At 36.2% G+C, this 27,063-nt stretch overlaps 1 protein-coding gene across 1 annotated transcript; it reads right to left on the reverse strand.

Annotated features, from left to right (window-relative positions):
* Positions 1-26,787, reverse strand: Myo81F (Myosin 81F). The gene is made up of 34 exons (XM_066406716.1): positions 26,598-26,787; positions 22,692-22,798; positions 16,060-16,122; positions 13,331-13,604; positions 12,363-12,553; positions 12,088-12,307; positions 11,876-12,033; positions 11,582-11,824; positions 11,335-11,527; positions 10,437-10,701; positions 10,048-10,254; positions 9,794-9,997; positions 9,584-9,738; positions 9,288-9,528; positions 8,792-9,027; positions 8,496-8,654; positions 8,210-8,373; positions 7,811-8,084; positions 6,605-6,759; positions 6,421-6,549; positions 6,134-6,364; positions 5,842-6,071; positions 5,604-5,790; positions 5,310-5,474; positions 5,088-5,253; positions 4,761-5,030; positions 4,110-4,283; positions 3,891-4,049; positions 3,579-3,822; positions 3,015-3,277; positions 2,613-2,908; positions 2,309-2,548; positions 1,802-2,062; positions 1-1,745 (listed from the first exon to the last, which is right to left on the reverse strand). The coding sequence occupies exons 1-34, from the start codon at positions 26,623-26,625 to the stop codon at positions 1,653-1,655; spliced, it is 6,645 nt and encodes a 2,214-aa protein (XP_066262813.1). The 5' UTR covers positions 26,626-26,787; the 3' UTR covers positions 1-1,652.
* Positions 26,788-27,063: the final 276 nt, after the last annotated feature.

The following is a 27,063-nucleotide window of genomic DNA, read 5'->3' on the forward strand; positions in this document are numbered from 1 at the left end:
TTAATAATATTATAAGTATAAATATTTATACAGAAAGCAAATAAAAAGCAAATAAAATGTACAAAGGAAGCATTTAAAAATTCAGTTAATGCCATAAATGTATCACAAATAAGAATTGTCTAAAACTCGGATTATGTCTACCAAGAAAATAATATACAAGACAAACAATGCGCGCATAACATCTGTACAGTCATAAAATTCTGTATCGTACGTAATAATATGTACATTTGACTAGGTTCAATTAACGATTTTTATATCTAAGATTCCTTAATACGTTCAAGAAGATCTATTATTACAATGGTAATTGTGTGCCACCAGCGGTACACCACTTCAGTTTCATTCCATGTCCAGCTTATGACCACACCATAATCTTCATTATTATGTCTAATAATTAAACAATACTATAATGTCCATATTACTGTACTGTTACAGACCGTACAGTAAAGTGACTTTGTTTGAAGACTTCGTGTTCAAAAATAAACATCTAAAACTACCCAACAAAGTGGTGAATGTTCTCGGTTCAATTTATGATCAATCCAGCATACTAAATTTAGTCAAAGAAATTCTTATAAACAATAGTAAAATATCTTTGTTTCGCATCGTCCTGTTTTGGCTACTCAGTCTTTTTTACAAGTTATTAGGCTAGTCCAACATCTTAAACATGAATTGAGACATAGTGAGTATTTAATATTAACTGCTCTATTTCTATTTGCTAACAATAGATAACGGCAAAATCGTCCATTTAAACACCAGTCAACGAAGCACAACTATTCGGAAAGTTTTCTGAATTTTTGAATAACTGGTTGTCCAATTTTCATGTAGGTTATTAAAACGTCTCATCTTCTATATTACACTGCTAAATTATGTTTCAGAAGGCAAAAAGTGGACTAACTAAAATAAGACTTTTTGAAGGCAAAATTATCAGAGATTAACCGTTTCATTGTCATAATTTACAACAATAAGCAGAATATGAATGATTTCAATACAAAAGTAGAAATTGTTATATAACTCAAGCAGTAAAAACAGATCTGTATATTCCATATAAAAATTGTGCTTCTACCACTAATAGTCAAAATTATGAAAATGTTCTAAATTGAAGTACTTTAATAATTTGACTCCTAAAACCGTTTTTTAGACGAATTTCCGCTGTAAATAAATATCAAATAATAACACTGATGATGCTATTTTATCATGCAATTCTTTGGTTATTATTAACGCGGCAATTGAATGCGATGGCGAAATTAAAACGGCTAAAATTTTGCTCTTCGCAGAAAACTACAAACCATGCTTGGTAACCGTAATATTAGTATGGGTATTTTTTTGTTATTTTTCTTGACTAATAGTTTCATATAATAAAGCATTGAAAATCAGAAGTAGTGACCCCGAATGAAATATTGATAGTGTTTTTGTAAATGGTGACAGTAAATTGTCGATGTGTGTATTACTGGCAGTGATGCGTTATACAAAATGGCAGTTAAATATGCTCTCGTTTGATATTGGTTGTTAAATTGTAGGACAAGAATGAAGGAGGAATTTTATTAACATAACTTATTAGAATGTAAATGATGTTACCAAGCAGGGTTTGCCCCTAGACCGCCAGTAGTTTAACCACAGCTGGGTCTAGCGACGTCATCTGCGAATGTGACCCTCTTCTAGCTGGGTTGCGGAGGTACTAAAGGAGCATGTGGATGTAGAGCTGCGCTGACCGGTCGGCTTCTCGTTTGTTCTACTTTCCTCATTTCCACCTAGAAATACAAAAAGGACACTCTATGTGACACATGATATATCAAATCATAATTACCATATTTTCATGTAGAACTTCCATGTATTCCCTAATTAACGTAGCAATTTGAAAGGCTTGGGCGGTGGTTAAAATCACTTTGCTTTGTTTGTGATTACTCCCGGTGATGATCATGAGACATTGCAACGCAGGCGAATAAGACATGATACTATTGTAATCGTATGTGCATAGAGTATTCCTCGATCGATGCTCCAATAAGTGAAGTCCTTTTTGATCGACTGCCAGCCACAGAACTCGAGGCCAATTCGAGGTAAATGATTGCTGATTCGAGTAAAAGAAGAAATCATATTAACACATAACATGACGGAACCGTTTTTGAGGCCATGTTAAAGGCCTTAAAAACATGTATATAAATGGACTGGCATCAAATATGGGATGAAAATGTCAATTAGTTGCGTGATAGCTGACATATGCGTCAACTATCATGTGTTTAATTTATTCACACTAAGAGTGATAAATTTGATATGAGAAATACGGTAGATTGTAATTACCAGTGTAAATTCTTACCATAACATCAAATATGGTGGCCTTATGCAACGGCCAGCTTTGAATCAAATTCAAAAACGCCTGTTTAGCTTCTGAAGCAGTCATCCCTCTTAAGCTCTGATGATGCATTTGCACCCCGTCTTGCGGCACCGTTGGAACTATCCGAGCAGGGAGACAATGACATGCAATCGGGCGATAATCGTGGATTGTTTCATCAAAGTCCCCTAGTTCTAGTTGCGCTTGCAGCGCTGTTAACATCATCTGGAAAAAAGACATGTATAATATGTAAAAACCCCATTCAAGCAGGTCTTCAAAGATTATTTACCGCTTCTTTATCAGTAATCGGAAAGCGATCAGTGCGTAAATCGTGCAACACCTGATGATACAATAGCTCCTTCTCCACTGGATCGTTCAGAATGATATAGTTGTCCATGAACAGGTGCTTCTTGAAAAGAAAGAAGTGGTGTTGGGGGCGCACTTTCTTCGCTGTCCCAGTATTATTGGTCTGTGTTGCCGTCGAAGCTGCCCTGTATCGTTCCCATTTGGCCATAACGTCGGCTATCTTTTCCTCGGAGGATAAACTGCGTTCTGAGTTACCTAACACTTCATAGATTGCATAACCTGAAGAGGACAGAAGAGAATTTATTAAAAGAGAAATTACCAATGTGTTTGTACGTATATGTAGAACGAGCATAGATGTCAATAACATATCACTATTCTAACACACCTTTTGCCTCCGGAGATAAACCAATTTTGTCCCGAACCACCTCCAAAACTTCTTTTGCAGTCGCCGAAGGATTAAATTCTACACTGTGGTATTGACCATCCATGAAGTGAAATCTCGCATAAACAGGTCTTCTATTGATGGTACAAAGGATTTCTTCACGGGATGGAGGCCACTGGCGACGGCGGGTGCTTTGGGTCTTGAGAAGACACTTTTCGGCAAATCTGGCATATTTACCTTCTTCTGTAACGTAGTCTGAGCCACATCTGAAACAAAAAATGTTGGTAGAAGGGGAAAATATAAAAGATATTTGCTTGGCTTAGGATCTTACTAATCAACATATCAACTTGACAAGATTTTACCTTCAAACTGAGTTTATTGATAAGATTCGTCATTTTTTTATTCGTCAATTTTTTTAAGCTATTTAAAGACATTTCTGTTATCGTATTCTCGTTCACTGTTAAAGTGACATTGTCGGTTACATTTGTAATATTGATTGATAATATTGAAATATCCCTTCGATAGTAAACATAATGCTTCGGGAGTTTTAGCAAATTATTTTCATACCTTTTTAAATGAGAAATCAGGTACCTCCTGATAACCTTATTCGGAGGTAATACAACGGAACAGGACAAGGATAACAGCGCCCAGTGCCTCAAATTAACTCTGGAATTAGGATCTGGATGGTCTGTAGTCTGTTTGATCAGCTGTAAGTACAATTCGCACAACAATACATCCTTCTTCATGCACCTCTCTAGGATCGTTTGCAATAGAGACACGTGCTCGTCTTCTACTCTTCGAATTATTTCACCTGCAGAGAAATGTTTCAGTTAGGAAAAAATATCGCCCATTTTTAACATTCTATTATCACAAATTTACCATTTTGTCCTAAACCGGCGTACGTTAAAATAATTTGAAAGACTTGTAGCATTATCTGTTCGCTAGGCTCGGGGATGTTGCTGATGCTTTGCAGCAAGGGCTGTTTACTAAACGCCCAAAAGGCATGATGGAAACCTTTGTAAGTCTCTGACGTATCCCCTAATAATAAATAAAACTCTTTAATTCATTGCAAACATAAAAAACGTTGCAGTTTCATACCTCCGTGTTCTTGCCTCAGTTTATCTAATTTGTGTTTACTTAGTCTCCTTAAAGTATTCCTTAAGAAACTGCCAGATGAGTCGGTGGGTTTGCGTAAAATCTCATGGTCGACCAGGGCTCTTCTGCAGTTCACTAGATTGTGATAAAGGCGGACTCTATCTTCGTTGGTGATACCTATCGACATCGGATATCGGGTTAAAAAAATGTATTGTACATGTCCATGTAATAGTATAAAAAGGCCCTTAAAATTTGTGCGTCGAACGAACTGTCGAAGCGACGAAGCTGCTGAAAATATTACAATTGATTGACGCATTTAGGCGTCAAGAAGTATTATGAATTTGTTAAAGTGTTGATATTGTTCTCCTAGTGAACATATATGTATCACAAAGATCGTCGCACGCTGCGGCGAATACAAAAAGTCTATTATATGATGCATGCGAAGTAAAAAATATATTGGTTGTCTACATCAAATACCTTGTTATATGAACACGTCAAATCCAAAACATTTTGGAGCTTTCAATGTTTTGTTTAAACTATAATTAGATATTAGTAATGACTGAAGGCATGCTTTTCCCGATATACATATTTCCCGTATATTTCTCCACTTGTGGACTTAGTTATTTCTTTAAGCATAACTTTCTGTGTACTTACTTTTTATCCGTTTTTGCGGCGCCTCACTCTCAGTCATCCACCCTGCCAATGCTGGATAATAACTAGCAATTAAAGACCCAATTTCATTCTTCTGTTTAGTCTCAAACACGTAACACTTGTGACTGCTCTCTCCCACTGTTCTTTGAAGGGTTATAGTTATGAAACTATCACTAGGGTCTAATAAAATACTCTCTATGTCTTGGTATCTAAATTCATTTAAGACGAACTTGTCGTCGTTTTTGATTAACATTACTCCATCACAATTGACACCTAAAGAAGAACAATTCTTTTTACGAAATTGAAAGGTTATTTTTGTATTGTAAGTACCTAATATTAAAGCGTTGCCATATGACCAATATCCTCGATACGTAACTGGGAACATTGTTGTGCCGTATAAAGGATACTGCATTACGCAAGTGAGGTAAAGAGCTTTGGCAGTTAATTCCAAGCGATTAGCTCCGTATTGACGGTGGGCTTGAGCAATAATAGGGACCTACAAATTTTTCAGTAATGACGCCTTTTTTTTAATATCATGTAGATTTAACTAACCCATACGTCATCGCCCCTGGTTTTTGATATGCGATAAGGCAAATACGTATCAATATCTGTATAATATTCCAATTTATTATTATCCTTAGGATTGCCTAATGCTACCTGCGCTTGCAAGCCTGCTAGTTGCAAAGCTACTTTTTCGGTGACAGGGAAATCGTCTCGCTGCAAAAAAAAAACACGTAACCATCATTTGAAACAGTACATCTAAGCATTGTGTTGTAGATTTAGCCATGTATGATCCTAAGCTAGTTTTATAAATGACCAATATAAATTTAAGTTCACAAACCTTACCTTAACGACACTATGAACAGCTTGAGCATATAACAAATTCACTTCGACGGGATCCTGGCTAAGCACTCGCGAAGCCTTGAAGAGCCTCCTTTTAAAGATAAATCGATTTTCGCCACCGCTAAGGCCCTGCGTGCTGCGTCTTCCCAAAGTGGCCAAGCCACTTGGAGGTGTTAATTTGTTCTGATTTCTACAATAATTTATTATAAGAAACATCCACAATTATTTTGATAATGCTTACTGTTCCCATTGCGCAATAATGTCGTACAAATAATGATGTGCACGCACGTGTTCCTCCCCATCGGGCCTGCTCTGATATATAGCCCATCCCTCCAAATTGCGAAGCCCTAATCGTTCTGCTAGTTTCTTTGCAGCGTCTTGAGCTGTATCAGTCGGATGAACGTCTATTGCTTTAGTTCGTCCGTCCAAAAAGAAAAAGCGGCAGACAATTGTGCCTAATCTTTTCATTGCCTTTAAAAACAAAAATTTTTCCTGTTGCTGCTGCTACTACACGCAAAAATGTTGGCACTCACAGCAACTTCCACTGAAGAGGGCGGGTGTTCCCTAACAGTAACTTTATTGTTGTTGCAATTGTCTAAGCACCACTGAACGTATTGAGCAATTTTCCCGTCCTGAGAAAGATTTTTCTTTAAAAACGAAATAAAATATCTATACAGCAACTTTGAGGGTTGAAAGGACACCACGCAGAGGCACAGCAATAGCCAAACTCTCTCGGTTGCGTCTGGACTTGGGTTATTTGTAGCCTATCAAAAAGAATACAACACTAAGACTCAAAAACGTTTTGATTCGTTGAAAATACCTGTCTAATACACTGTACAAACACCTCATCCCTAAGCTCTTCTCGCTCTAGGGCAAAACCGATAATGGATTGAATAACAAACAGTTCTCTATCGGCATTTAGTTCGCCTCGTAAATATTTGCAGAGATCCTAAAATTTCGAATAACCTAACACCTTTGGAAGGACAAAAAATGGTGGTACTTACTCGAAAAATGGTACAGGCAACATTGACATTATCTGGATCATATAAATGCATATGGGAATTGGGGATAGTGTTGCCCTTATAATAAGTTACCATCTCGTACTTCGGTATCATTTCAGAACTTTGCCGTTTCCGGGTTAAAGTTGCCATTATCGTGCCTATAAGAAAAAAGAATTACGTTAACAAGATTATAGTTTTTGATAAATATTTAATATATTCGAAGTTGTTACCGCAATATTGTTTAATTTTACGTTGAAAAGTGTGATTTTATATTTTATTTTTAGCAGATTCTTATGAAATTTTCCACCTTTTCCCGGCGCCTTAAAAAGACGTAACATCCCAATTTCTGGATAATGATTTTATGAAAAAAGGAGGCCAAATTATTACAATATATATATTGCCGAGGATGTGACCGTATAAGTTATACGAATTTCGTGAACAAGAAACTTTATTAGGCTCCTTATTTGATATGAATTTAACTCTCAATAATGCTTTCGGTATGTTAAATTCTTAAAATAGCGTAAAATAAAGTGGTCTTGCGGCATGTTAGGAAAAGCAAATTAATGTATGCAATGAAATACTCTTGCTCAAAGAATTATTAGGTATACATATAACAATATATGCTGTTGTATTCATTAAATAAAGAAATTACGTCCCTACTAGTACCTCAGTATTGTTTACCAGATTTCTAGTAGGCAATATTACGCAAAAAATCAAATGTGTATGTTTTAAAATCTGTGTCTGAGTAGAGATCCAAGCATTATTCACGGTTTTTTTTGCAACTACGCATTGGTAATATCTGCAATTCTACGATGGTATTTTTTTTTGTAATTAGATTCCTAGCCATACCTTTCACCAACTCTACAGCAGGAAAACAACCAACAGCCTATGGACTGACTGTATCCTGCAATTTAGAAAACAAAATTCTTAATCGTCAATAGTTTCTCTGTAAAAATTGTACATCTCGGGGGGTCTAAGAGTGCAGCTACCATACTGAAAGCATTGTTGGAGAGGAATTCTATCAATTCCCTAAGCCATGATAACTGGGACATGACCATTCGCATCAGGGATTATGATAACTGGTTTAACTTGAATGAATTATTTACAGTGTTTTACAGCAATGACAATAATAACAGTGACTAAAAAATACATATTTACAATATGTTTTTAGATTTGTCATAAAATACATATTGCAAAACAAAAACTCACCTTCAGGACTGCGTTCGTGCGCATTAAAGTGTTGATTGGCGAACTCAACCATATCGAAATGTAGTTCTTCCGTATTGCTTTCTCTCTCCTTATTCTCGTTTAGCTCCTGCAATTTCTTCTCCACCCTAAACTTGCGGCGTTGTTCGCGTTCAGTGTTGATCACCTGTGGCAATTTATCTAATTGTTGTTGATGGTACTGTTGATTGCTGAGATGATTGTTTTGGTAAGGCTGTTGAATGGGCACTTCATGGTTGTTGTGTTTCCAATGTTGTGACTGAAACGTTGCAGAACATGAGTTGCTGTTGTCTTTTCTTTATTAATTTAGGTTCAAGTATGAATAGCTAAATATTTTGCAGGATTAACAATTTATTCGTTATCGTTGAAGCTAAGGATACTCACCAGCGAACTACTGGACCTTGAGACTGCAGGGGTAGGTCTAGGACTTTCCGAAGGTAATTTAGGAGGAGCCGGAAGAGGCGGTGGTGATACGCAAACTGGCATTATTGGCTCTTCTCTTGGCAATACCGACTCATAAATCGGTTCCTTCTTTCGAGGCTTTCCTCCTGGATAATTACAATTAAATATTAAGGTCATTAAACATAACGACTCAATACTTATTGCTAAAAATTGATATAATGTACCTCATGAAAATATGTAGTCGCATCATGAAAGAACTTTAACTTACGATCATTTGGAATGTGTTCCACAGGAGGTGGAGAAGGAACTGGAGTTTCGGGCGATGACTGGAATGCCGGTGGTGGCGGGGGAGGGGGACCTGTAGGTTCTGGAAGGCTCGGCAAACCCATTTTTGGAAGAACTGGGGTTTGTTGCTCCTTGGCTAATCCTAGAAGAGAATTATGTTTTCAAAATTTAAATGAAGCATATAAATATAGAAAATATAATTTCCCAGAGATAACATTACAATCGATTTTTTTGGGGCACTTTAACTTTAATAATTTTGCTTTGAAATTAAAAACTTACCTTCTAATTCTTGCTGTATCACTGTTTCAAGCTCCACGTCTAAGTCCTCCACTAGCTCGTTCATTTTTTCCCCAATTTCGTCTATAATGTTAATCCGACTAATTGTCTGCGGACCCACATCAGACAAAAAGGCAAAGAGATTGTCTAAATCGACGGATTCGATGGTAGTTTCATTGAGATGCGGTTTGAGCTGTTGAGCCATCTGCGATAGAGCTGCAATTTCTTGCTCTGCAGCTCTGGAATAAATACAGTATTACACTAAATCAAAAGGCATAGAAGTTATAAGTAATTTATTGATGGTGAAAAGTTGACGAAATTCACACGTGAACGAATGGCTTACGATATTAAATTCCAGATTTAGTCACAAAATTCAGTTAGTTCGAGCAGTTGACTTTAACATCTGGTTTGATAGAATCTACTTTTTAAAAATAAAAAGAAATTTCCAATGTTCCTATTAAAAAATGTGTTCTGTCATTCTTAATGACTACCTATTTACCTTTCGCTTTGCTCTAAATCTCCATTTTGCAAATCTGTTGGAATCGGTGGAGGTGGTAACGCTTCCATTTCCAAAGATTCCTTCTCTTTTTCTTCCGCCAATCTAGCTGCCTCTGCTTCTTTGGCTTGTCGCTCCCTCTCTAATCTCTCCGCCTCTCTCTGCTTTCGTTCCTCTTCTAATCGTTCCCTTTTACGCATTTCCTCCTCTACTCTTCTCATTTCTCGAAGAGCGGCAGCAACTTCTAAGAACCCAAAATCAAGATGAAATGAAGAAAAATAGAATCAAAGATTTATTACCTCTTGCAAAAACACCTCTCAAATGGCTTTGTATAACAACAGCGGCTCTCCTCTTCTTCAAAAACTCTATTCTTAATTTCCATCCTTTATAAGCGTGCTGAATTCGCAGTACAGCGTTCCTAATTCTAACATATTCTTTTCTAGCTTTATACCTCCTAAAAATCGTTATTAATGAATGAGAACTATCTCTTTAATTCAAATAAAGTATACCTCCACGTTTTTTGTATTAAAACAGTCTTATCCTTAATCATTTTATTCCTCCTGTCCTCCAAAGGCTCGTGTACGTGCGATCTCATGAACACCTTAGTTTTCCCTAATTGCCACTCCGTTTTCGGTAACTGATAGCTCTCTATCAAACACAAGGAAGCTTTGTTGACGTCAGGAGGCAGCCGGTTTTTGGAAAGACAGTGATATCTACAATTATCATTATCAACTTTAAATTTCTTTGAAAAATAATGTTTTACCGTATAACAAAATCCTCATAAGACATGTGTATAGGAAAACCTTCTTTCCTTATCCTAATAATGTCTAGCATTCCTAAGTATTTTAATTGGTCCAAAACTAAAGCGTCATCGTAATCGTTCGGCAGTTTGTCTTTGTTTGGCTTAATGCATCTGACGTACCAAGGAGTAGTTGATTGCAGAACATCTACTAATGCTTGGAGTTGGTATCTAGGTAAAAAAGTTTAGAATGTTTTGGTAAATTTTCTAAGTGGCGCTACAGTTCTGAAAATAGCGAAATGCACGTGTTCCCGCCAAAAAAATACACACTTTATCTCACAATCAGTTTGTAACTGACAGCTGTTGTTCCCTAATTTGCCATTAAAAAAAACCGTCTTCAGTACTTAATTTACCTAAATGTGTCTGAAACTGTAGGTTTTCCTTTGCTAGTTCCCCTAGAAACAGTTCCCACCCCGTTAGTAGTTTGCGTCTTCTGGGCCAAATCTTGAAACGTGGATAATTCCTGCACAAACTCGTTGGTACTCCGGGAAATAATATCGAAAAATACGTCTTGTTGCACATCCCGGTTTTTATCTACGAATCCTTTAACATTATACGTAACACAGCCTGCGTAGTGTTTTACGCCGAATTCAGTCTCCCATCTCCTCCGATCGTCACCTGTAATAAAGTTCAAAACATACATATAATAATTATTATGTTTTGCATATATCATATAGCAAACTTTTCAATTCACCCTAAACACAAGCAATTATTTTCGTGCCGCAACGTGTGCTGTTGCCCTACAAATTAAAAATAAATACCCCATTATAACGACCTTCAACGCTTTGTGCTTCGGTCTTCGATAAAAATTTCGTGCACCTCGAAAGGTTTGTTAATTATGTGGACATTTCATTAATAGCTTCTCGCATATTAACCGTAAAATTTTGGCCATAGGAGAATTTTAATCCTCCGATTTAAAGTTTAAAAAATCCTTTGAGTTTAGAAACAGAACATTGACCTACTACTATAGTTCATTATTTAAGCACCTTTTTAAACACCCATCAACAAACACGGACTGGGTTCACATGAATAATTAAAACTTCTTAGTGATTTGGTTTAATATTAAAAAATAATTCATGAGGATGTTACACTTTACTATTACAGGGAATTGTAAAGAATTTGAAGTCATTCATGAATGAGGAAAAATGTTGCAACGTTTGAATTTTTTCACTAGTAGATTGAAATGAATGGAATTTGTTTACCCCCCAAATGGTATCAAAAATTGTTTAAAATAAAAAATTGGACCCTTACCTTTCACATATCTCTCATGACTCTCAAACTCCGAATGCAGGTTGGAAATGTATGAAGCGTCACAACCTCTAGGCAAGTGACACTGCTCGCTTAGCAGTCTCAAAATACATCTTGGCGGCTTTTCCAATAACTCCAAACATAGCGTATTATCCGTAAATGCTATGTGATTGAAAGTTATTTCTTCTTGCTCATACTAGAACAATTCAAAAACTGCAGATTTTCTCTTAAAAAAAGTGGAAAAACTTACGATTTCTTGTTCCAAGGCAAAAACGTAATGATTAAAAAATTTATGCAGTTTCTCGTTGGTGTAGTTAATGCACAGCTGCTCAAAGGAGTTGATCGAAAAATTCTCGAAGCCGAAAATATCCAAAACTCCCAGAAATCTGGAAGAGTCCTGGCCAGGGTTTATGCAGTTGTTAATATGGTTTATCAGCCAGGCAAATGTCCTTGAATATAAGGCTTTTGCCATCGCATTTCGGTTTTCTCCAGCCTAAAATGATTGTTTCATGTATTATGCAAACAGGTGCAAGGCTTCGCCTACCTGCTGCTTTGTAAGCGGAATCTCCGTAATATTTCCCCTGACATTAATCTGTCGCAACAAGACCACCTGCCTCAAATTCTCAATTTCCAAGCCGAGTAACTTGGACAAAATCTCCAGAATCCCCTCATCATCTTTGGTTAACTGACACTTTTCTCCATCTAGATTTAAATAAATTACACCCAACATATCAAATTAAATTGCACTCTACTAACCCACATCCTCAAACGATAAGTTGCCTAACCATAAGATAGCAGAGAGGGTTTGAAAAATTCCACTGCACATATTCGCAGGCACCTGAAGGACTTGGAATGCCAGCCGTAGGCTATCCAGACCTCTGGCTTCTGAATCGATCTTAATGCTATGAGATTGGTTCAAGTAGTTGTAAAATTTGGCGTCTCTCAGGTGCAGTTGGGATGCTAATTCATTGTTGTGCTAAAAACGCTTTTTATGCTTGGGCACAATAATAAGAAATTATAACATTACTGACCTTTGCTTCTTCGACTAATTGATAAAACACGTGATAATTTCGTTCTCCCGAACCTTGAAAAGTGATTCGAGATTGTTCCAAGAGATAATCCTGGACAATGCACCCCGCTATCATCCATCTCGAATCGAAGCAGACTTGCATGAATTTTCCGAATCTGCTGGAGTTGTCATTTCGGATTGTTTTTGCATTTCCTTTACCGAGAAAATGTAGAATTTTAATTTGCAGGAAATGTTCAATTACTGAAGTTTTTAATAATTTTCAGTTACTTCTTTCCATTCCAATTTACTTTAATTAAAGAGACTGAAATTGGGAACTACGGTGTGTTACAGAGTGACCGCTTCAACAAAGCTAATTTACTTGATTAACAAGGATTATGGCAATTTAACCTTGTCATGTTTAGGTTCTTCCTCATTGCTGCAGGCAAATCCTGCAGTTTTCATATTCAATTTGATGGATATTTAAAGTGTTGAGAAAGAAGATGTAAAACCCAAACCGAAGATTTGATATAACAAAGGAACTGTGTGGACAAATACCACTATATTAAATATTTACCGCAATAATTAGGACCTTTATGACAATACAATTAATGGTAATATAGTGCACTGAAGACTAAACATTAGCTATGGATGGATTAACAAGATAAATGTGCATAAACTAGGTTTCCGAGTAATTTCCCGGCATACCTCATTTGCAGTATGTAAAATGGTGGCAATTATTTTTACATTACGATTGCGTCTTAATGAGATAGTGACTTGATTCCTTAATTGGAAAGAATTCCAGGATTGTGTATCGAATTTAAAAACTAGTCAATCAATTGAGATAAATACTGCTATGAATTCTCTTAAATTACCAAGAATTGTTCTGTAGAGATAGGTGGAGGATAATTGGATTATTTTTTAAATCTTATATTAAAATTCTTAGCCAAGTTCTCTTCAAAAATTGATGAAAATTCGGTGGATAATATTTACCAAAAGCCTCCAAAATGGTGTTGGCTTCCAGAATCTGCTGCTCCACCCAGGCAGACACCCCCGAAGTTACCGAGCACAGGTACTGCAAGATAAACCTAGTGCTCTCGGTCTTTCCAGCACCGCTTTCGCCACTTATAACTAAACTTTGGTTTTTGTGAGATCTGTCTACCACGGGAAGACATGTTTGGATTGATGCGTAAGCAGCCTCTGCTATTGCGAAGACGTGGGGCTCGAGCTCGCTGAGTTTACGGTCGTGGTATTTGTTTACGTATTCCTGCAAATAAAGAGAATATAAACCAAAAATGTGAATTGTAACCCCAAAATTCTGGATGTGGAATTCTACTGAACTATCTGAGAGTCAGTCAAATCACAGCTACACGTTGAGGGGTAAAGCGCTAAGTGTTCCAAATTTTGAATACCATATGGGAATTTTACAAAATATTTCTAAATTATTGATGTTTTGCTACATTTCAGACTCATTTTCTCCGTTATTGTACAATTTCCGACATGTTTTCACACTTTCCGCATTTTTGCCATTATCCCTAATTTTTTTCTTAACTTCTCTTTCGCATCACATGGTTTTTATACGTTCTTATATCTCCTATAATTTTGATGACATCTCGTGTCAGAGGCCATTGAAAAATTTCTTGTTTTAGAAGACTTCTTCTTAGAAAACTTCTGGTTAGTTCTGGCAAACTGCTTAATTTTACGCAATGCAACTCAATATCATAAGGGCAATTTTAATAATGGAAAGTGGACGAGATTTGCATATCAAAGTCATAAATAACAAGTAGCAATTTGCCCAAAAGGGTTATAAAAACGCAATTACAACCATTCTCCTTGCCCAGATGGCGTAACGACCGAATACAATAATTCTTCTTTTCGACGGTAAAAGAAAAGCCTTCCCACGACCCTTCGGGGCTCAATTATAAAATCTACTATTTTCTCAGACAGAACAATACCACTGATTTTAGTATTGAGATTTTATGGTGTAACAAAAATATCTGACGTAAAATTACGTTAGTAGCTTTTCCTGAAAATGTATTTATTTTATAGTTTCTCCATATATATGTAGATACCTATGAAGATTAGCCAACAAGAATGGGATAGAAGTTCCATAATGTCCGTCGAATTTGATTAAAGGTATTTATAATGCCACCCATGTGTGACTCGATCAATACAAAAACAAACTCAACTGAAAGAAATTAATTAAAAACTCAGTTCAGTATATAAACAAAAGCAACAAAACTTGCCTACCTATATGAAATAAGTAGGTAATAACTTATTCTTTACCTGTGCCACTTATTTACATAACAATGCAAGCGCTATAGACGCAAGTACATGGTACACCAGTAGGCAGTACATCCTTCATACTTTTCATAGCTTAATTATTTACCACCCAAGAGAATACGTAGAGCGGCAACTTATCCTTCATATAGTTCTCTTTTTATAATGAAAATAGAGGAATCAGCTGTGGACCCGGAAAAGGAAGGTAGGCACGAAGGCAGAACGTCTTAAATTAAAAGCATTAGAATAAAGACCCTACTCAAATGCCACCTCCTAAACAATGCTTAGACTTTATAAAATTCCGCTGACAACCGCTATTCTCAGGCTAGGCATTTATATTAAAAAACTGACCTTTAGGAGCGGAAGTGCCGCTGCGTTCTGATCACCATATTAATTGTCGCATTACGCATTTCGTGTTATTTAAATTAATAACATGGCACACGAATCATTTACGTTTCCGATTGACCATGGGAACTGCACAAATGGAACTATATGTAACCAAATGTAAATTGGTAAGTCTCATCATTTAGGCAAGGAATGGCTGACCAAATAAATTACACCCAGAACTCAACATTTAGGAAACATTTTGTAAAAAAAAACAGGTACTGATTTTCCGTCAATTTAGGCCCATTTAAAATTTTTAATTTCTACATTTTGCTTACTTCCTGGATGGAAAAAGCAATTTTTGCAATTGATCTTGCATATCAAACAAGCCTTAGAGACCATATATGAAAATTCTCAATGGATTGTGCATGAGAGAATTTGTTCTGGCTGAAAGATTCTTATACCTCGATTAATAAAAGGACTCTTAAATATCATAAACTGCGAAAAAGCAATAAAAGCGTACTTTATGGCCGATTTTCAGGCAATAAGTCCCGCAAATCTAGAACATTCGGCTGTAATATCAAACACCCGGGGGTTGCTTTATCGATCGCCCCAATACCTGATATTAAGTTGGTACGAAACCCACGTACTTTAGCAGTTTTTTCTGAATTAAACGCGATTTGTTCCTTTACACAATATAGATTTTTCATTTCGGGGATCACTTGCTTTCAGATCCTGTTGAGATAATACCGAGACTTCATGTGAAGCATGTAAGGGTGTGGCTACATTTGTTCAGTTCAATGAGAGTTGGTAACTATTTGTGAGTAAAACGCGAGGCTGTAACTAAATTTTCAATTATGAACAGCCAAAGCTTTTCTATGATCATTAAGTGTAATTAATTTGGCCCTAACAAAATAGTGAGAGTAGGGAAAGTTTCTTAAAGACCCACGTCTAAGTTGCCATGCTGATTTACCTCAACTTGGGATTTTTACCGAAATAAGCTAATAAATTGCCTATTTAGTTTGCAAACTTAAGATGCCGAAAATGTGGCTTTATGTTGGCTTATGTGAAATTGCGCGTTTCTTATTATGCTGTCTTTGAGGTAATAACACACTTACCTGGGAGTAGATGTCCAAGTCTTTGTAAGGGTTAACTGCTACCAGAATTGAGCCTGTGTATGTCTAAAAATATTAATTAAGGAATACCTTCACTATAATAATAATTAAAAAAAAAACAACTTCAACTTATTTTTGAAATTCACTGTTGATGAAAAACACTTTAAAGCCCTAGTTTCCGCATTCTGCAGCCGTCAAAAACAATGCTTTTTCCTCGCAATGCCACTTTAAATTCAAAAGTGACAAAGTATATGTAAAAAACAAACCAAAACTGAGGAATTGTTGGGGCTGGGGAGGAACTGTGCCGTGAAAAGGAAACACCGTTGAATAAACAATAAAGAGTTCGAGAACCTGCGAAAGACCGCAAAAAGAGGAAACAAGGCCAAGTTGATAAATGATTTTGTCCCAGCTCCATCTGGACTCTTGTAACGTAGGTATATAAAGATATTTGAAATTTCTGTGCCTTGAGGAAGATAAATTGGACACTGCACCTTCTGTCAGATTTTCTAGGTCCAGAAAAATGAGATAGAATGTACATTGATTTATATACAGGGTGTTCGTTTCAAAACGAATGACCCAAAATATTTCTTGATTGGGAGGAAAATTTAAATTAATGAAGAAAATACCTGTTTAAATCTCTAGGGGGAAGTTTAATTTGACATTAGAGAGAAGTGTGTCAGTCACCCCGTCATCCCCAGGTACCCTCACTTTGATATTTCAAATGGCACACCCCAATGAGTGGTACATCATTGCAAGCGAAATTCAATTTATTATGTAACTGTAACAAGAAAACTGAAATCGGTTAATAGAGCCGAGAGTTAGAAGGAAAAATATTTACTAATGCAAATAGCTTATTAGGATTAAATCATTTATTTTATTAAGTGATCAAAATGGGGACCGCTATTAACAAGGAAACAATAAAGTCTGTTTCGAAAATGGCTCAAAGAACGATTTTCGGAAAAATGAATTGACAGAAAAGTTGTATTAGATTGGCCAGCACGATCTCCACGTCTCAGTCCATTAGACTTTTTTCTATGGGATTATTTAAAACGTAAAGTGTTTAACTCCACTTGAAAGTATTCAAGAATTGAAAGATAGTTTTCCTGGAATTTAGAAGTAATATTGGACAAACTTTGGTCAATATTTGAAAAGAATTTGAAAATGAACTTTATCATTACTCGCTAATAACGGTTCACATTTTGAATACTTAAAAATTTTCCTCCCAATGAACAGATATTTCAGCTGGTTCGTTTTGAAATGAACACTTTGTATTTTTTTCCCATTATCTGTAAGGTACTTATTTGGTCATTATTTAATACCACACTGCATGCCTGATTTAGTGATCAAGAAAAATGCTATTCAATTCAATAATGAGTCCGAAATTATGCCATTTTATTCATGTTTTTACTTGCGTGCACGAAAGTTTACTTTCCGCATGCATTTGAGTGCAGCGAGTGGAAGTTTTCGGCTGCAAAAATTTTTCAGCGCGGAAAATATATTTTTTCCGCACTTTTAGGCATCAAGGCACAATGTATTAAACTGATATTTGGACCTGAACTAACCGACCTTTTACCATTCATAAAATATAACTCTACAAAGAAATATTAAACAGCCCATTTCATCAGACAAATAAAATTGTAGTGAGCGCATTTACCCATATATTTATCATGAGACATCAATGTCTGAGAATTCCACTTTCTCAGTATGAATTAAGATAAATATAGGGAATATTTGAGCTTTTCCCAACCCGAATATCTTCGTTATGAGGTAAACAGCAGAAATTGGTTATCAAATGCACACGCTGACAGGAAGTGTCCTCAAATGATAAATTCATGGTGGCCTCTAAACCCGAACAGCTGTGCCTTCGTACACAATTGTTACATTTAGATACCTTTTACCCTAATTAATTGTAATTTGTTTGGTATTTTTTTAATTAAGGCTAATTTATTAATGGTGGCCTTTAAAACATGAGTTAAAATTAAAATGTTAGGATAAAATATTAAGTGGGTACGCGTGGTGTGAACGAGAATAATGCTTTGACTCATATAATGCTTGTTTGATATTAAAATTAAATTTGCATGTGATTACAATAAACCATCAGTTCCATACTGATTTAGCAAAATCTTATCTATGTTGCATAAAAGCAATTGTTCTTAATGTGCTTCGAGAGCAACACAAAAGTAGGTAATTTCATTGTTTTGCATTTTTATGAACATTCGATTAGATAAACAAATAAAATGCGCTTTATTTATTACTCATGTATGCGTAGAGATTCCTATTATTTACTTATACATCTGGTCTAATTTTGAAACGTATAAGGCACATTTAACATCTGTAAAAACAAACATTATGCAAAAGATGAACCGAAATCCCATTTGAATTCGATCAGAGAAACAAATTTAGATCTGGTTTTCAACAGCACGTTCATTTCCAGTCGTCACTTTTCTTCTTTATTTTCAGTACTTAAGACGAATTCTTGTTCTGCTCGTGAAACAAATCCATATGTGAAATAAATTACTTTTTAACTTTTACGCGCGGTACTAACAGATTCGTGCTGTACGAAATTAGATCATCTTGCTATTAGAGGCGTATGTTATCTTAAGGTTTCATATACAGATTTAAAGAGGTTTTTAAGTCAGGAGTAGGGCTTCTAAGATCGCTTTACAAGAGAATTACGGTTTAAGAGCTTTTAAGAAGAAGACTGACTTATCGCTGGCTTTTAAATGGTATTACCAACATTTAAATCGGAGGAATTAGAGGATTTGAGTTATTAAACTGAATAAAAAATAAAGCATTTGATGCACGAAAAGCTGAACGAAATAATCGTCAAAAAATTAAGAACTCGAAAAATGAGTTAAATAAATAATTCGAAAAACTCTGGTGTGATCAAATGTTAAAACGAATTATAGTCACCTCTGAAACTTCTCCAAAAATTATTGAACTACTCTCTGAATCATGTTATGTTGCGACTTCGCTAATCGAAAATTGGACGTCACTAGGACTTTAGGTATTACAATGCAATATTTATTTATAAATGTACCTTTAATTCCCTGTTAATTATCTTAAGACCTTTCTGATTCAGTAAAAACACATCATGAAAATATTATTTTTTGATTCTATGCTCCATTTTTAGATGGGCCCTGTTCCCTCATTGTCAAGTATTATTGAACTTTCTTCCTTCTTGCAATTAGTCCCGCTTTAATTGTCAATAGCCACGCAATATTTACAATGTCTAATTGAACGATTTTCTTTTGGGAATATTTGTTGAAAGGTGGCAAAAACATACTCAATTGTTGCAAATCAATGACTGTTTTAGAAAGTTGCAGACGAAGATTTTTTCGAGGAAAATGATTAAATATCTAACCGATACACTTAAAAGACTTACATTAGATCAGGTCATAACTTGGAAAAATTAGGTAAACCTACCAGGGAGTACAAAGGGAATACTTGAAGTTACGGCAACGACGCCTGATATTTACTAATATGCTCTGTGACGCGACATAGGCAACACTCGATGCACCTTTACCCATCAGATAGGGCACTGTTGTCACACTTACTATTCTAAATTTCTTAAGGTACTGCGATAATTATAGAGCAAAGAAATCAGGGACAATGAAACGTTGGATAAGGAATATAATGCCGCGACGTGACGCTTTATCCTTCATTAAAAATATTTAATTTTGGTAACTAATGAACTATTTTCGCTTTTTAAAGGCAGAATCTCGGAATTAAACTTTAATAATTGGAGAAAAATGGGAATTTTTTACGTTGTAAAACATTTTAATCATCACCTCCTAAAATCATATATTTTCTCTTGTTTGAAGGACGCTACTGTGTCTTAAGGACTGCTTACCAAGCAACCATGAACTAGAAACGAGTTCTGTCTGACATCACGATTTCTCCACGCCCCAAGTTCAGAAATAAAAAAGAAAAACCAATTTTCCACCTATTGCAGTAAATACACCTCAACTGCTAAAAGGACAATGCTTCAATGCACGGTGTAGGACATGATGAGCATAAGTAAACTGCCGTGAAATTATTGAATGGGTGACGACTACAATGAATTGTATGGATAAAAGAGGGAACCGCGGCATATGTATGTGGAGATGTTCAAGTGAATTGATACATAGAAATTATGTTATATGTACTGAATAAAAAAAAGTTGGTTAGGTATGATAGGCAAAGATTCAATTAGGCCTGTTTGGAAACAAACTCGATATAGGGCTAACAACGGCAATTAAGTTAAAGCCCCCGTGTTTAGACTCAATATACGGACACTGATAAAGCAATTTTGATTAATCTCCTGCTAGTAGCATGTCAATTAAGCCAACAAACCTTCATTAATCAATTATCCGTCCAGCCATTTTATTGGGGGATTCAGGCCTTCAAAATTCGACAAAAACGCTGATATTATTTGCGTATCTTCCCCTCCCTGAGTCAGTCTTAACGATCCAGCCGGAGACTCTTAAATAGAGGCTCTCAAGTGGCAAATTACTCGAGCTTCTCCACATTTCATTAAAATTTAATCGTCATTTGCAAGTGCACACGTAAGCCCCAATACGCTTCGCAGGGTTTGCGAATCACAGAACATTCAGGTCGGGCTTATCGCAGTTCGATCCTTGGGGCTCTTTTCGCCCTTAAAAAATAGGGCAGTGCACGGGCGTCGTCGATACGCCAGTAAATGAGGGCGCATTGTATTTTGGACTGGTGTCACTGTGTCGTATATTGTTGTGATCACGGATAGAGCTCTCAAGGGGTTCAATCCTATGTGCTTCTTTGCGTGATGATTCAATGAAGGAAGTAAGGGTTAAAAGTAGCTTAAAGATGGTTAGTCTTAAGTAGCGAATTTAAATATTGGGTTGCAAGAGGTCCAGTTTTTGTATCTCGCTGTTATTACAAAATTTCAAAAAAAAATTCCCTAATACCAATACGGTAGGAATTGTTTAATAGACTGGCTGCATTACGACACTCACACTTGGTGTAATTCGAGTAAGGAATTGACACAATAATAGAAAGTGAGTTTGACAGGGATAACTGACTACTAATAACAGTGACAAACAGTGATTAATGCTGGCAATATAATTGAGTTGGGATAATATTGGCAGCAGCAGTAACCTATTTTTGATTCCAGGTTTGCACCTAAAATTTCAAAATTGAAGATCTCAAAATGAAACGCGACAAAAAGCATCTCAAAATCGCCACAACGTACTTATATGCAGGCTTTGGTAGAATCTTGTCTACAGAATTCTAAGGCAAATTTTGTGTGAAAAACTATACGAAAAAAATTTCATAACTTTCAGTCTGCCACTGTTTCTTGCCGTTTGAAAAAAACCGAAAAGTAGACTAAATTATTACTATAAAACACTAATTAAGATTAATCATAACTAGTTCATTCGGACTTTTTTTTAACGGTAAATCATCAATCAACTGCAATAATAATTCCTAAACCAATTTCGATTATATTGGTCGATAAGTGAAGGATACCGAACCTCGAATCACTTCCTCTCCTAGACATTTAATTTGAATATGACAAAGGCAGGAAAGGAACATTCCTGCAGAGAGTGAGTCAGCCCGACCTCAAGAGTCAAGACAAGAGGTTCCGGTTCTCGATTCGGATGAAATTCGAAGAATTGATTTTAGGAAGTTCCCGAATGCAATGACTAAGCCGGCATTTCTATTCTTTGCAGGACCGGATTAACGTCAACTGCTTTCTATGGTTGGTGTCAAGGTGAGAGTGGAGATAATAAGTTCCACGGAGGAATTTCATTTAAACGAAGCGAAGCCCCCAATAATTAACGTAATGCCAAAACATATGACAGTTCAGCAGTAAACTGTGTTAAATTATCATCATGCGTAGGCTCGGGCTTCACTGCTTTTGATTGAAATAACTTGAAAGCCGGTTATTGATTTCTTGAAATAGATTTTTCCATTAATGCTCAATGGAAAAGCTAATGGCTGATAAGCTGAGTGAACTATGCAGGAAATTGTTGAATTTATCTCAGCTGGCTTTATGTTAAAACATTACAGTTTACAAGCGCTGAAAAGTGTGTTTTTTTCATATATATTTTTTTCTAATACGTCGAATGCCAATAACGCAATTTCACATACACGAAACGTTGTTTTACTGCATTCTTTGGCTGAATCATCATCGCTCATCATCATTCAACTTTTACACCTAGAACCACGTTCCAGTTTATTAGATTGATTCCCTGTAACCTGATGACCGCAAGGACATCCCTCGAATGTCGCTGACAGTTTTATGGTATTTTTAGTAATAAAAAAGTTACGTGATCCATATTGCTTGTTTCAATATATTAGCAGGGTACACGGAAAGGGCGGGTTGATGTTTTGAGCAAAATGCGTGACCTTTTTCGGCACAACCTTCTAAAATATTCACGTTTTCTTCACGTGAGTAATAGTAGTTTTTCAATTAAACCAAAGGCAAAAGTAAAGACACATGTAGGTAAATTAAGTATTTCACTGTGTTTTATATCTTATGAAGTTACAGCAATTTACGGTCAAAAATAGACTACTTCTACCTACAAATTCCCAGTTGATAATACTATTTTCCTCACGTACTTACGTAATTCAGAAGGAAAATGTTAATTACTGACAACTAACCAATAAAAGGATACATAGATGTTGTCCCGCTTGTAACGCACTTTCAAATTCTTGTTAATGATAGCCTCGTCCAGGACAGTGAGGCTGGTCATGTCGGGTACCCCTTCTTCCGGCATTGTACCTGCAAGAAAATGAACAAAAATAGGTAAAATATACACTTATATTTTTATATACGGTAGCGAGATTTTTTACAATACAATATCACTTTTCTAATTATTATTATTATTATTATTATTAGCCACTTTGTCTCGATTTAATCTGTGGGTATCATAAGCCCTTCATGTCGAACGCCGAATTGTGAACACTTTGTACTATATATAAGTATATATGTATATAATAATAGCTAGCAACTTCCTCGCACATAAAAACAAAGACATTTTTTTTATTTACTGTACACATTATCCACAATAATTGTTATGTAACTTAATGATCAGTTGCATTTCAATAGTGCAAGCCATTAATAATACATACATATTTCGCCAATTCAGCTTAACAACAATTTGAACATTTAGCCAAGAAGAGATCCCCAAAAGACAAAATGACCACTTGTAATTTTGACTCAAGATGACCATTGAGTATTATGGCACATATGTATAGATAAATGTGAGGATGCGTGGTCAAATTTCTCACGTTTTTAACCTTGGATTAATACTAAGCCGCACTTAGTGCTGTGCCATAAACCCTTGCACAAGCCAATAACAAGCTTGATGCAGTGCCGTAACGATAATTGTACTTGATAAGAGGGAACAAGAAAATTGATAATCGGCGAAGCAAAGTGTGAACGACTGCAACTATTTATTGACCTTGCCATAATGATACGTTTGCTTGTGGAATATTATCAAAAAGCAACACATAATGCTACAATAATATTCAAGATTTAATCAAATCACGCGTTTTAGTAATAACATTGAGCTGAGCGAATAAAAAAGAATACACTGTCAACTATGACATGACAAAAAAATTTAGGCCGACAAAGATCTTAGCTACCATCAAGTACCTATTTAGATTTCTACGGTACGAACCCCTGTAATAGCAATAATTCTCACAGCAGTAATTACACTTGGCACGTAGTTGCAAATGCAAAAATCTAAATAATGAGTACTAACAACAAGAAAGCTCAAACATGGCTTCGTTAATAAGCAAGCCTAGCGATCGAAGGCGGGCTGGGCTGCTGCCCTAAGGGCCATCACCAATCAATGACTGCCCAAGGATGGGCGGTTAAAGTACCTCTTCAAGGATAAGCAAAAATGTTTCCATAGAATCAGTTATAATTAACATGTATGTAGAAGAGAGGTGGTATTTTACTTGTTCGGAAGAAGCTATGTGAAACCGTTTTACTGCAGGGCTTGCTGGTATTGGATAGAATACCTATAATCATGGAGGTCAATATGAGTTTGATTTAACTCTTTCGTACTGAAAAATATTCTTTTAGTTTTCGGATGGGCATTGTGGGTTTTAATCAGTCAATTTTGAGTATTTATGACCGGTTTTAACCAGTACCGAGGCAAAGCAAAAAAGTGGTTCTATATAAAAACCGCATTTCGAGTGTCACAAATTGCAGGAATTTTGTTAGAGATTGCATTGGATTTCGCAATTTCCCTATGTTAAAATGTCATTTCCAAAATGAAATATGACACGGGAGAGCGAGGGAGAGGGCCTGGCTTCAAGCCAATAAGTCGAACTAAAACCGGACTGGTTGTGGTTTCACGGGGTTTAGTGGCAAAGCTATTATGTACCTTAAATGAGTTTGTAAAAATGTCCATCAATTCATGTTTTTATCACCGCCTAACCTGATTATGTGTCTACGTTTCAGCGTCAACATTTTCCAGGTATAGCTGTTTATTTCAAGGTTTATTTCGAGAAACATCCACGTAAACATGACAACAAGTCTGGATAAAAACCAGCATCGACTTGGAAAAACAAGCTTCACAAACTCGCGCTAATTGAATGACCTCAAGAACAGGAGTACCCTGGGAAATACTGAAATTAGATCTTTCCTTATCAAATTTGTGAAGATTTGAAGAGCAAATAATTTAACAAAAGACAAACACCGACAGAAACCTTTGGTAATAAATCATAGAAGAGTAGGAATATAAGGAAATCATTCCTTGGTGGAATTCACATTTCTATTATCAGTATTTAAAGGAACTTTATTTGGAATCCCTGCCAATATTTTACCAATATCTTCTAAAATGAAGGGGTCGTTTGTCTTAAAAACCGAGGTTGTAACTCCATTTTCAAGAAAAAGGATTTCGACGGGTGTACCTGCTTTGTGTTGTGCTCACAACACCTGGCGTGCATGAACTCCGAAATTTAATTTTATCAGTGGTTTTGGGTGTCTGGTTGGCCATGCGGCACGTGCAAGTTTCGTTGGGTGAATATTGTGGTGAACATCTGCCGATCCATCTTCAAGGCTTATTTTTCGGCTCGATTTGGACAATGGCCAAGAGGCTTTTCTTCGGTTTAAAGTCGCTGCCCGAGGTTTAGCAGTTTACACATTTAGCAAATAACGTCAGGTGGCTGGCTGATTATAAGAAATACATTGATGGCAACGTGACTGTATTATTATTTAGGTGTTTGCCGCGGAACCAAAAGTTTCCTTAAAAAATGTTCGAATTGCAAATTGGGGGGAGACGCGTTGATGAAAATATTGCATGTTAAAATGTTTCGGAAATGCTTCGACATACCTGGAGCGTGTAAACCGAAATACCTCAGCGATTTGTCTCTCTAATTCCCCATTAAAGCACTTTAGAAATCTTATAACCCTAGTAAAAATTCTTTAATGGTACCCATTCATTATTTATTCCAAACTCTTGTTGCATATTTCGTTCTGGTAATACGAAAGAATTCCCGTCTGAAAGCACATGTCTATTGCGATTATTTGTAATTTCATTTTTAGGTATAGCGAGACTCGTCAGGAAACAATAGTGTCATGTTATTGTTTAGAAGTGGTGCCTGAAGAAGACACCAAAACTTCAATCTGTTTAGTTTGTCGACAAGTAAAAGCTCTTGAACTCTGAATGTGAAAGTCATGTAACGACTGTTTGCGAATAATCCTGCTCATCAAACTCCTCCAATTTTCAGTCTCTTTAGCAGCTGCTTTTGTTGCATCTTCTTCAACACGATTTAACAGTTCCTCTTCCACTTCAACTATAGGAACGTATTGCCTTTCTGCATCCATTTTTCTCAATTTGCGACTTCCAGTTCTTTTTAAACGCCTCTCGACAATTTGAAAAGTTATATATGATAATAACATATCAGTCTGTTCTTCAAACGTAAAAACATCGCGTAAAAACGTTCATTTTGCTTGCCAAATTGCATTTCGAAGCAACGAAATGTGCTAAAACCATTGAATTGAGCTGCCTCTAAATAAAAATTATACCTAAGCTACGTCAAAGACGATGTGGCAGTAAAGGTTCAGAGCATGGGAATTTATTCAGAGCGTAATTTTGAGGATTCTTCTGTAGAGAGCTCCCCTTTGGAAGCTTCAAGTAAATAATGCCTCCTACTTATTACCTATTAATTACACAATTAATGGCATTATTAAGAATTCGTCCATAAATGATAACAAAATCAACAAACAAATATTTGCAATAATTAATTATTATCCATTAAGGACATTGAAATAATCACATTGCAAGGTATGGGCTTAGGGGCACCTCCCCTAGTTCGCACAGCTGACCTGTCATCCGGGATTTAAACAAAAATTTATTTGAATAAATTAAATCTCCCAAAGGGGGCATATCCTACCCCAATGTAACATGCTACAGAGCCCCTTTCTTAATTATCAACGCTACAATGATACAAATTCAGGTTTCAAAAGGGAAGCTAGAAACAAAACCCTCCCGACTGGCAAAATGTCAATACCGCCCTTGGTATCGAGGGTGGCGATTTCCGCGATATTTCCACAAGTTACTCACCCACTGAACTAAAATCCAGCTGAACCATGGTTGTTGGCACTAGAAAGTCACTATTTAGAACAAGTTTTCATTCATGAAATGGCAAAATTTGCCCAAAAAACATTGCAAAATCCAGTTTATGGTTCCGATAAACGAGGGAATTCCTACATACGCCACACAGAGAAACAAAACACACACGCGAAGTTCAACGAGCGAGTGACGAATCGGGCGAAATTTGTTTGAAGAAAGAGGATAAGCGCGAATTTCGTATCTGCGTCTTTGTTTCACGCAGGAAAAGGAATGGAGAAAATAAATCAATTCTACCATCGTCCATCTGTGGACGGGAGGCTGAAGTATGCAAAATTGGTGAGGAAGAAATGAAGTTTCTCCTTTAAACTATCTACTATTATGTGGAGTTATGAATAGATGGTGAAAGTATACATAAGCAGCTGATTTTGACATTTCCACACTGAGTATAAAATAATTA

This window comes from Euwallacea similis, chromosome 3 (assembly GCF_039881205.1).
Source record: "Euwallacea similis isolate ESF13 chromosome 3, ESF131.1, whole genome shotgun sequence".
NCBI lineage: Eukaryota > Metazoa > Arthropoda > Insecta > Coleoptera > Curculionidae > Euwallacea > Euwallacea similis.